This window comes from Stegastes partitus, unplaced genomic scaffold (genome assembly GCF_000690725.1).
Source record: "Stegastes partitus isolate 25-593 unplaced genomic scaffold, Stegastes_partitus-1.0.2 Scaffold190, whole genome shotgun sequence".
In the NCBI taxonomy this organism is placed as follows: Eukaryota; Metazoa; Chordata; class Actinopteri; family Pomacentridae; genus Stegastes; species Stegastes partitus.
In genome coordinates this window covers 317,242-329,289 of record NW_007577921.1, presented here as the reverse complement: position 1 = coordinate 329,289, position 12,048 = coordinate 317,242, and the positions used below count along the sequence as shown (strand labels likewise).

General features: G+C 38.7%; 1 protein-coding gene across 1 annotated transcript in view; it reads left to right on the top strand.

The window, feature by feature from the left end:
• dnah7 (dynein, axonemal, heavy chain 7) overlaps positions 1-12,048 on the top strand; it is a 74,719-nt gene that overhangs the window by 21,594 nt on the left and 41,077 nt on the right. Inside the window, exons 23-32 of the mRNA XM_008280351.1 lie at positions 220-432; positions 537-646; positions 3,500-3,668; positions 4,404-4,506; positions 5,220-5,347; positions 5,538-5,750; positions 6,757-6,855; positions 7,232-7,480; positions 8,544-8,693; positions 11,650-11,832. Coding sequence (XP_008278573.1) covers positions 220-432; positions 537-646; positions 3,500-3,668; positions 4,404-4,506; positions 5,220-5,347; positions 5,538-5,750; positions 6,757-6,855; positions 7,232-7,480; positions 8,544-8,693; positions 11,650-11,832 — 1,617 coding nt within the window. The remainder of the gene's footprint in view (positions 1-219; positions 433-536; positions 647-3,499; positions 3,669-4,403; positions 4,507-5,219; positions 5,348-5,537; positions 5,751-6,756; positions 6,856-7,231; positions 7,481-8,543; positions 8,694-11,649; positions 11,833-12,048) is intronic.

Genomic DNA, 12,048 nt, shown 5'->3' with positions numbered 1-12,048 from the left:
GTGCTTTTTACCTATAGAGTGAAGAGCATGCCCTGCTAGTAACAGGGAAAGTGTGGTGTCTTTGTTTTGAACATCTTGACAGTGATGGACTTAGTAGTTCTTTCAGGGATCAAACTTATGACCCTATGTTTGTAGATGGGGTCTTGATAGCATCTTTTCTCTGCCTCGATAACCTCCAGCATGCTCTGCTTTCTGTTTAATAATGCCTCTCTCCCTCAGGCCCTGGATGCTTACCTGGAGCAGAACAATAGACAGATTGACGACATTGTGGCACTGGTACGCGGAAAGCTGTCGAAGCAGAATCGGGTGACCCTCGGAGCCCTCGTTGTGCTCGACGTCCATGCCAGGGATGTTTTAGCTACACTAGTGCAAAAGGGAATCAGTGACGAGAACGACTTTGAGTGGCTCAGCCAACTGCGCTACTACTGGGTGGTATGTGGAGTGGGTTGAAGTGTTTGGGGAGCTTTGGAAAGAATGTCAATTTGTAATATTTAATCATTGATTGACTTCAGAATTCTTAATCACACCCTGTGCAGGAAAACCATCTCCAGACCAAGATGATCAATGCTGGTTTACCTTATGGCTACGAATACCTGGGCAATACTCCACGTCTGGTCATTACCCCACTCACTGACCGCTGCTACCGGTAAAGCTACCACACGAGCATCCCGACAGTTAACTGTTTTGACTTTTCAAATGTTTGTTGGAAATGTTTTAAGCTTAAAGTCTTGGCTTTGTAAAAACGCTACAAAATCCAAGTTTTTTGTTCAAAACTATTGTTTGTCCAGTAGGTAAGGACATTTACTTCATGTATGACACAGGTTCCAACAGTTGTTTACAGACAAATTACGGTTTACATAGGCTAAGCACACTGTTACAATAGCTAGGAAAATTCCCAAAAATTATCTCATGACATAGTAGCTGAAAAGGTAATTAGCATCATTCAAGTCCATTTTTGTTGTATCTAGAAAAGCTTGTAGAAGACTACCCCAAATCTGTGATCCAAGTTAAACATTTTAAAGGCAGCGCTACCAAGTATTAACCGAAAGTGTAAGTAAACTTCTGACCCACTAGGAATGTAATGAAAAGATTAAAAGAAAGGTTAAATACATTCTTCATTCCACTGTTATTCTACCATGTCAAATTCCTAAAATACAACAGTGGTCTAAACTGACCAAAGGCAGGAAACCTGAGTTCAAATTATCTGACTATGGTGTCTATAAACTTCTATTCGTCAGTCCCCTGCCTTGTTATTCTTTCAACAAGAACTCTTCTTGCATTCTTGTCTTGTTGAATGCTAAATTGTCACGTTGTCTTGTCCACCTTCTAATTAGTGTCATCCCAGTGTGATGTTATGCTGTTAATAGTGCGAGTTGTTTGTGCAGTACTGGTGCCAAATAAAGCTTAAAGTAAAGTAATGGGGCTTTACACCTACTTGTTTTGCCAAGAATGTAACTACTCACAGCCTCATTTAACAATGTTCACTAGTGATATTTACTAATCAAGAATTCTTGAGAGCAGTTAAGAGATAGTATGGAGACAATGTGAGTATTTGGTCAGACAGCTGCTGCAACTTGCAGAAATGGGATGTTTTCAGCCTCTGCCTGCAGTAAGTTGCTGCCCCCTCTTTATTATAATTATTAGATAGGTATCTTATACATAGCTGAATTATTGTAAACTGGAGGCAGAGAACAAACAGTGCCACCTTTTTCCCAGTGGTACCTGTTTAGCAGAGTCCCTTTATGTCAGCCGCAGAGGGAGGAGGAGAAGATAAATTATTCCACAAGATCTTTGTTAAAGGGCTTAATCATTAATTAGTCCATGGGGGTGTGAAGTTATTCTAATGGTTTTTGTAGTGCATTTGCATGCATGTTAGTAAGGAGATATAGTCTGATCAGTTATTCTAAACATTTAAAAAACAGCTAAAACTATTAGTGGTGCCTTTTAGGTGTGGGTTTTCAGAGATTTGCATTTATAAGATTAGTCCCTGATTAACTCAAAAAATACCATAATCGAATTAATAATGATGCTTTCCTGCACTGAGTAGGTCAATAGACTACTCTGAAATAATGAAATACTACATGACATTACCAAATACTAAAATAATGAAAGAAATAAGGTTGAAATCCAAATAAATCGAGAAATACAAGGTAGTAACCAATTATACAAGGCTTTATAAAAAGCAGTAAAATCTTAAAATAATTCTAAAACTCACAGGTAACCAGTACAAGGCAGCAAATATTGATGTAATGTGGTCCTTTCTCTTACTGTGTGTTAAAAGCCTGGCAGCAGCTTTTTGTACCAGCTGCACCTTTTGTTTTGCTTGCTAATGCCAAAATAAAGTGCACTGCAATAGTCTAGTCTTAGGGAAATAAACGCATGGATGACCTTCTCTAAGTCTGCAGAGGAAAAGGATGACCTGATCTTGGTTATCTGTCTCAGTTGTGCAAAGCAGGACTGTAAAACTGTGGTTACCTGAGTGTCAGAAGACAGCTCTGAGTCAAGAACAACCCTTATGTTGCCAGCTTCCTTTCATACAATGTTAGATAAGGCACCCAGACTAGAAGAGAGATTGTTTACGCTGCTGGTGGGGCCAAAGGGACTAATAGTAATTACTTCCAATTTGGAGTCAAATTGTTTGACGTCCAATTTTTAATTGCTGCCAGACAGTACTTAATATGTGAAACATCAGTGGTACCAGGCAGTAACGGAACATATAGTTGGGTGTCGTTTGTGTAACAACTGAAATTGATGCCATGCATATGCACCCAAAATAGACCCCTGAGGGACCCCACAGTAGAGAGGAGTGGAGAAGGAATAGACCTGTCAAAGCATGGCAGACAAGAACCTGTTTGACATGAAATACACCAAACCAGGCCACATCACTGATCCCAACATAGTTTTTTCAGACAGCTGATTGAGACATTAGAGTCCTCTGTGTTGAAGGTTGAACTGAGGTCAAAGAGAATCGAAATGGAGTACAGACCAGAGTTGGCTACAAGCAGCAATTCGTTGGGGGCCTTGACCAGAACAGTCTCTGCGTTATGATGGAGTGGAAACCAAACTGAATTTTGTCACTCATAAAAAGACTGTCATTCATAAAAGACATCATTCAAGCGGACCCTTTTTCTAAAATCTTAGACAAAAATAGCAGCTTGGAGATGGCTCTAAAATGATTTCAAAACATAGGAATGTAGCGAGAGCTTGTCAGGGTTCAGAGTTTATTTATACCCTTAACAATGTTCAATTTGTAGTGTTATTGTTACATCGTATATACACTTACAACAGCAGAATGTATATTTATTTTTGTGTTATATTTTATTTTGTTTTCATATTAATATGTTATATTTTATTGTATATTTTTACTTTCCTACTTCTTTTAAGACTTTTGATTGGGAGCATCTGTAACTGAAAGCAATTTCCCTTCTGAGATAAGTAAAGTATTTTTCATTTAATTTCATTTCAATTCACTTTGTCTTCTATATTTGTCCTCCTTCAGCACTTTGTTTGGTGCGCTACACCTCCATTTGGGAGGGGCTCCTGAGGGCCCAGCTGGTACAGGAAAAACCGAGACAACAAAAGACTTGGCCAAAGCTGTGGCCAAGCAGTGTGTGGTCTTCAACTGCTCTGATGGACTGGACTACATAGCTTTGGGCAAATTCTTCAAAGTGAGTGTAGTTTCATACTATGATTTAATCTTAACTGATACACACTAAAAAGCCCTAGACACAAGTGAAACCAAGGACTCGAAAAATGTTTTACTTAATCAAGGTAGATATTCACACATGCTGTTACCCTCTTCTTTTGGATAGAAGTGTGCCAGAACACATACTTTTACCTGGGAATATTCCACCAGCACAACTATTAGCACTTCAAAGGGCCAGATAAAAGGAGATGACACAGGGGTAAAATTTTCTCCGTTCTTATTTCCTCCAATCCCAGAGTGGTATACTAACATTTAAATGTCAGCCTATAGACACCACTGCCACCTGTCCTTGTAAGATTTATGTAGTAAAGCTGTGCTTTTGTGGTTGCCTGTTCTTATATAAATAAAAAAATATATTAAGGAAATGTCACATGAATGTTTGTGTTGAAATGACAGGATGTTAAGATTTATCCTTTCAAAAATAGCACTATGCTGATGGCACAGTAAGAAGACCTTGTTCACTTCCTGCAGAGCTGCTGCGTTTAATCAGTGTAATGTGATTATACCTATATGTATGTCTTGAATGTATGAAGCTACAAATACAGATTAGATGACTGAAAGACTGAAATTGCTTACACCCTATTGCCATTTCTTCTCACTTGCCCCACTGAACAAAAACTTCCTCTTACATGCTATTTAAATTTGTATTAGGGAGTTTAGTGTGTATTAAAATATGTGTGTTTGAATGTGTGACCAGGGCCTTTTGTCCTGTGGCGCTTGGGCCTGCTTTGATGAGTTTAACCGCATAGACTTGGAGGTGCTGTCAGTGGTGGCTCAACAGATTCTCACCATACAGAGAGGTTTGTTTTTTCATATTCTTCCTTTCTTTCCCTTTGATCTTTGAATATACTGGCAGTATACCAGGAACAAATTTGGCGTAGTTTCATCAGTGAAAAAGCAGGTTTTAGACTACAAAGACATACAACACTGAGCTCAGGCAATTTGTGTAGGCTGGCCAGCAGAACTTCAAGCACAGCTTTGTTCGCTGCAGCACAGCAGTGTGTTTATGTGCACTATGGGCGTTGAATGACTTACATCATATCATGCAAGAGCCAAAGGGGTAGCCCAAAACGGAAGTTTGAAAATGTTAATAGGTTTCTGTTGCTTAACTGCTAAGATGTTTTTCACAGGTGTAATTAAAACTTGAGCCTTTTCTTGTCTTAGTTTCTGTTTTGGGGCTAAATAGAATTCACTTGTTTGTCCTAAACTGACAAACTGCAAAGCAAGCCTTTGGCCATAAATGTTAACATGTCCATGTGTGTTTATATATGCACCTGATAAGGGTGTCCTATTTGCCATCTACTGATTTGGATCTCAAAGTTGGTGGACATAGTGTCTGCAATGTGCGTTGTATACAAAAAAGTGGAGTTGTCTTCAACTGCTGAAATAATTATCAAGTTGTAGCCTTTAATACTTGAAATGTTTTGACACTTTTTTAGTGTTCAGATGTCTTCATCAGAGTCGAAATGTAGAAAATCATCTAGCAAATATATAAATGTGTCTCTATGCCCAGGAATTGCTGCCCATGCTGAGATGCTGATGTTTGAAGGCACAGAGCTAAAACTCGACCCCTCTTGTGCTGTGTTCATCACCATGAATCCTGGCTACGCCGGACGCTCTGAGCTACCAGACAACCTCAAGGTACATTGTCACATATCATAGAACATATATCATTCTTAGTCTTTATTTCTGTCCATGATGTAATTTTAGGAATAGTTTAAAAGTATAGCTTAGACAACATCAGACAAAATTATAAATGTAGAAGTACTGTAATTCAATTTTTTAAGTGTAATGCAGGTTTCAGTTTAGTCAAATTGCCTCTTCACCCCAGGCTTTGTTCAGGACTGTGGCTATGATGGTACCGGACTACGCAATGATCGCAGAAATTGTGCTCTACTCATGCGGTTTTGTGACTGCACGGCCTCTGTCGGTGAAAATAGTGGCCACTTATCGACTTTGTTCGGAGCAGCTGTCCTCTCAGCATCACTATGACTATGGAATGAGAGCTGTCAAGTCTGTGCTAACTGCTGCTGGAAACCTTAAGGTAAGTTGAAACAGATTCACTCTGACATGGTGGGATTCTTGGTTGCTTGTTTTATTTTTTTCCCAACAACAACAACAAAAAAAACCCAGTCAGTTACACATAACTATTGCGCCTCTAACAACACGTTTGTAATTTTTTATGTGCATGATGCTGTTATTGTGACAGTGATGAGAAATTTTAGTTGTGATCTCTTTTCAGGGTAATACAGTTAAATATATTGAGCAGAACAATGCTTAATCACTGAACTAAAAGACAAATAGTAAGCAGAGCCTAATTGGTGCAATATTTCTCAACTCATGCTCAGTCTCTCTTGATGAAAGTAGTTCTAAGTAAATATATCTATAAAAAAAAAAGCAAACATGGGCATAACTGAGTACAATGTCTTTGCAAAACAGATTTAGTTGCACTTTAATGCAAAAGAAGCAAGTTTTCAGTCAGGTTACATATTAGTAGCTCTGTAGGACTGTTTATATATTTATTCCTCAAGAGAAATCTCTCAGGCACAGTGAGGAATCAGACTTTTGGCCCATACCTATACATTTTCCAAACACAGTATGACAGAGTGTTTTGCGGAGTGCAGTGATGTGTAAGAAACAAAGAAAATAGCTGTGAATTAGGCCTTCAAAGGAAAAGTTATCAACTGGCATCTGACTTTTTTTGTATAAGCAGGGAATATGCCCTCACTTTGGTGACCTAATGCATAATACATATCATTTTATTTTCTCGGGCTCTCTGCAGGCTTAGAAGACACACTAAGCCTAATGCCTTTTAAAAATTTACTTTTCCAATGGAGAGGTGTGTGTTTAGTCTCCTCTTGAATTTAACAGGAATGCTTCAGAGTCACATGTATCACATTCTTCATACAACCCAGTAATTCAGCTGTTTCTCATTATGTGTCTGCCCCTCTAATTCCTTTGTTGATGTCTCTCATTCTGTGTCTTCTTCTCATTTTTTTTCCTCTTCTTTCGCATCCTTTCTCCTTGGGGGTGGGTTTATGTCACTGCAGCTCACTTTTCCAGAGGAGAATGAAGACACCCTGTTGCTGAGATCCATTATTGATGTCAATCTGCCCAAGTTCCTGGCCCATGATCTAAAGCTATTTGAGGTGTGTGGAACTCTTCTCTTCTTAATTAATGGAGCAGTTCACATCAGCTGATGTCAGCCCATGTTAATTCCAGTCAGTTCACTTGAAACTGTGATGCACAAGGACAATTTAAGTCTGTTTGAACAGTTCACTGGAATATATGTGTGTGCATGAATGAATGGGTGTTCTCCCTCTCTTCATCCAGCGCATCTCACAGTGAATGTTTTTTTTTTTTTCTATACAAGTAAGCTTGTTTCTTTCCATTGTGTTTCCATTGTGTGTTATGATTGGAATGTAGGTATCTGTATATATGTATGTCTGTATATATCATGTTCCCTCATTCTACCCCAAGAGTCCTCTCTCTCAGATCTATAAATTCTTTACATTTTCATTTCAGGGTATCACCTCGGACCTCTTCCCGGGGGTCAAACTTCCAAATCGAGACTACCGCATTCTGCTGGAGGCCATTGAGGAAAACTGTCAGCGCATGAACCTTCAAGTCACAGAATTCTTCGCTGAGAAAATCCTGCAAATCTTTGAGATGATGATAGTGAGGCATGGCTTTATGCTGGTGGGTGAGCCCCTCGGAGGAAAGACCAGTGCCTACCGTGTACTGGCAGCAGCCCTTCATGATGTCTTTCAAAAGGTATGGTGCCCTTTTAACTCTAACAAGTAGACTGTAGAAGAAGGTAGATGATGTGCTTGTAGCCGGCAAACAATAAATAATTAAGAAACAAAAGCCATATATTCTCACTATAATGGTTGGAGGGAGATGATTTAAGATAATGGCACCAGAAGTGAATAGTCGTGTAACATTGGGCCCCAAGTTGGATGGCATTTATTATTTTCATATCAGGTACTATCCTTTTCAATTTGTCAGAAATTTTAAACACAAAGCCTTATTTTCAAATGGTTGACCATGCATTTTTAATCGTTTTTATTACAAACTTTGACAGGATATCTTGAGTCCTTGCGACATGAAGTTACCTATTCTGTAAAAAATAATCGGAACCCTTTGTGTCACGTAAAAATATGTTACACTCAATATCCAAGGCTTATCTGAGTTACATGTTTGTCCCAAGTAAACACATCCATCCAATTTGTCAGAGCTGTAGTCTTTGTTTAGTAGTTATCGATCTCAGAGAGGACCAGAACCGGCTTGTTGTATTTACATGGCTGAGAGGGCTGAGAGGCATCCCACCAAGGAGACAGATGAAGGCCTGCTGATGGAATGCCTTGGAATGCCACATTTATCATCGTCATCCTTGTCGCTGCACATCCACTGATCATGTCCAACCCTGCTCCCCTCTCTCTTCTTTTTTTTGTGTGTTGTTTTTTTCCAGCAGTTTGCTTTCTCATTGCTTTTAACTCAAACTGACACCTTGTCTGAATTGCCGTTTGTTGCAGTTTTTACTTCTCTTCCTCAGTTAGCGCAAGTTCTGTCACAGTGACAGTAATTTTCTAAGCACTTTATGAGCCCTGGCAGAGAGTAGTTGGTCAAGTGATTGGCTCGTCGTACTCATTTAGACACTTTTATTGTATTTTTGCCTAAACTATAAAGTGCCTCTGTGTATCTGATTTTTCTATTGTGGATGTGCCTAATTTGTATTTGTCTGGATAGCTAAATTATCCAGACAGCAGAAATCATTACTGTTTTGTCAGTTAATGATATCGCTGTATCCATGTCTTTTGTGTGGTTGTTAAATCAGGGTCTAATGGATGAGAATCAGGTACAGATCACAGTTATCAACCCCAAATCCATCACCATGGGCCAGCTATACGGCCAGTTTGACCCCGTCTCTCATGAGTGGTCCGATGGCATCCTCGCCGTCAGCTATAGATCCTTTGCTGCTTCCCAGGTAAGATGGCTGCCTCCTCGAAAGTATCGCACTGATTTAATTTAGTAAACAGATTTTTAATTCCGACACGATCAATTAAATAAGCAACCAAACTCACAACATTGTCTGACTTGTGAAGCCGTCTATATGCTATTTCAGACCTGTCACACAGATGAACACATTCACACTGTGGAGCTGTGCAGGGTGAGCCACGTGCCACCTCTTCTGCTATTGCTGCTGAATGAGGAAATGACTGAGGAGAAGCTAGAAAGGTGCCTTACTATTGGCACTCTCAAACAGTTATAGCACTGCTCAAGATCATTGCTTGAGCCTGTGCTTGATAAGCTGTTCCATGTTTATAAAGGCTGCTAACATCACACATTGTCAGCAACAGTATTTTGGTCATTTATAACATGTCCAACACTATATATAGTCACTATCATGTAATAATAATAATAATAATAATAATAATAAAGATAGCCAACATGACAATAGGTTCTTATGTTTTAAGTCCAATGTACTTAGTTTTTTTGAGGCCTTTTCACAAATCATCCATAAGTGTTGGATTAAAATGCTTAATTGTGCTTTTTGGTTTTCACATTCGTCAACAGAGATGAATTCTATTTATTAAAGACCTTTTGCTGGCGAAGAGACAGCAACATTTTTTAAAGATGATGTGTCCTTGAGCAACATGTAGTGTAGCACAATGCATTTGTGTCTCTCATGATTTGTTTAGGATGAGCTGGATTACATTTGGTCAGGTTTCTTGTTGGAAATGTATGGAAATGTCTTGTATGTTATTAATGAGAGAAAATGGACTTGTGGCTCTTGTATTGGCTTCTAAAACAATCTGCTGTTCACTGCACAACTGCTGCATTTGTTTTGGCAATTTTTTTTTAACAGAGAGACACAAATGTAACCCTTATACTATCCTCTTGAAACCTTCGTGGGTTTAATTTGTCTGCCTTAGGTTGGAGTTCGTTACGTGGAACAGTTAAGTTCTGAATGTTCAGTTTATCTTGTCTTATTGTTATTCAGCTGAATTAGTAGTGCCATTGAAACAGTTGTTTGTCCCTTTGGCTTTTTTATAATTACGAATCTTACACAAAAGCGAAAATGACATTTTTTCCAACACATAGTATTTCTTTGTACCACACATATTTAGACCAATGCTATCTCCATGGAAACAGTTATTTGAAACAACTTTGTATCACTACTTTAAGCCTTATAATATATGTAATATATCTCTGTTTCAGCCGCATTGTGCCGTGTTGATACACAAAGGCTGTTACATTGGCTGGAAATGTTTAAAAGATATTCAGGCAACCCTCTTGTCAGGCAGACAACAGGAGAGATGCAGAATTATTTTTATTGCGTTATGGCATATGCTTACTTTATTATGTTTTTTTCAGAAATGAATCACTTAAAGCAGGGAACTGCAGCTGCACTTGTCGCTGCTAGATAAAACTTTAAAGCATGTTCTTCTTGCGGCACATTATGATGTGATCAGACGTGCAACGCACAGCTACCCTTCTATAGGTGGCTGTACAACACAAAGATGAGAGTGAGATGCATTATAGTCTCCTCAGTCTCAGTTTATGAGTTTTGGATGGATCATTGTACTGTAGGCATGACATTCCAATTAATCGCAGCTGGTAGAAAGAAAGCATGCAGTGACAGGTAAACAAAAGAAACATTTGGCTGTCTTGTTATAATTAGATCTTTAATAACTCTCTTCCATTTGTGTGAACACATAGCTACACACACACACACACAAGACACACGTGGGTAGACAATTTACAGATTGCTGTGGAGGCATGTCCTAATGGAAAATCATTTGTTCATTTGTTTCTCAATTTTTTTTTTCCAAATGAACTTGTCATTTAAAAAACTGTCTCTGTATATATAGTTGTCATTTTCCAAATTGTTTTCCTGTCAATGAATAAGGAGTGTGAGGAGTGAAATTACATACTGATGCAATGAAAATAGAAAACAAGAACAAATCTTGTCTTAATTCATTTACAAAAAAGCCATTTTCCTCTCTGGGCAAAAAGTCATTCTTTGTTTGGCTTCTCTTTTCTGCAACACATTTTGCTAAACTAATTGTATGTGTGCTAATCTGGAGTCAACAGCAGTGTAGTGTATTAAATTCTCTGCATACACAATATATAGTCTTTTTTTTTCCAGACAGATCATTACATTACAGCATATTCACTTCCCTCTCAAGCACCAGATGGCCCCAGCCCAGGCATCTCCATTTGTTTATATCACAGCAAATCAATTTAAAGCGCAGCTCTTGCCAGCCCATTTAACTGGAGAATTGACGCTTGTTGTCAACTTCCATTATGACAGTGTAGGTGTTAATTTATTTAGCAAACATTCTTCACTTAGATTATAATACACAAGAGTTCTGCCATGACCTTAAAAGTATGCACAGTGGTTTTTGTTTGTGCCAATGAAATCAATACGCCATGTGGATACAATAAATGATGCAGGCACATTATTAATGCACCGAGCAACTTTTTTTCCACAAACTTTTAAGGTCTTTGGAACTTTAAAGTTCCACAATTGTAAAAGATATTCTGTATATGTTAACACTGCACTGATCGTTTTTTGTTAGAGCTGGCTTAGCTTTTCCATTTGGTAAGAAACTTCCTAAGCATGTAAAAGTGAAATGTTTCTGTCTAACTTTGACTGCATTTGGGCCTTCTTGCGTCCCTCTCTCCATCCGTCAAACTGTCCCAGCATCAAGAATTGCACAATTTTAATGGACTTTATTTTAGCCTGTATTTGTCAGATATAATAATGCAGTTGTCTTTGGTGAATGACAAACATTGAAGTGACCACCATCGTAGTCAATATTGCTGACTGTTTGTGACCTTTCTTTGTAGTTGTGACCTTTTAGCCTCATGTGTGCTACAGTGATATTGGAATTGCTCCTTCAAGATGTGAGCAGTTATTTTATTGTTTCTTCCAGAGCCCTGACAGAAAATGGCTTATCTTTGACGGCCCAGTGGATGCTGTGTGGATCGAGAATATGAACACAGTACTTGATGACAACAAGAAGCTGTGTCTGATGAGTGGTGAGATCATTCAAATGTCACCACAAATGAGCCTCATCTTTGAGCCCATGGACCTGGAGGTTGCATCACCAGCCACGGTGAGAAGCACCCTTACTTTGACTGAAGGCTTAGTCGTACTGTGTCCCGTTTTCTTTATTTTGTGGCACTGATGGAGTGGCAGATACCATACTTACGACTGTAACAAATGCAGAAATTCACATGAAAGTACTTTACTTACTTTACTTGAAATTGCTGACTTTTTTAAAGTATCAGTGAATATGACTATTCCATGTCTTCATGTCCCTACCAACTGG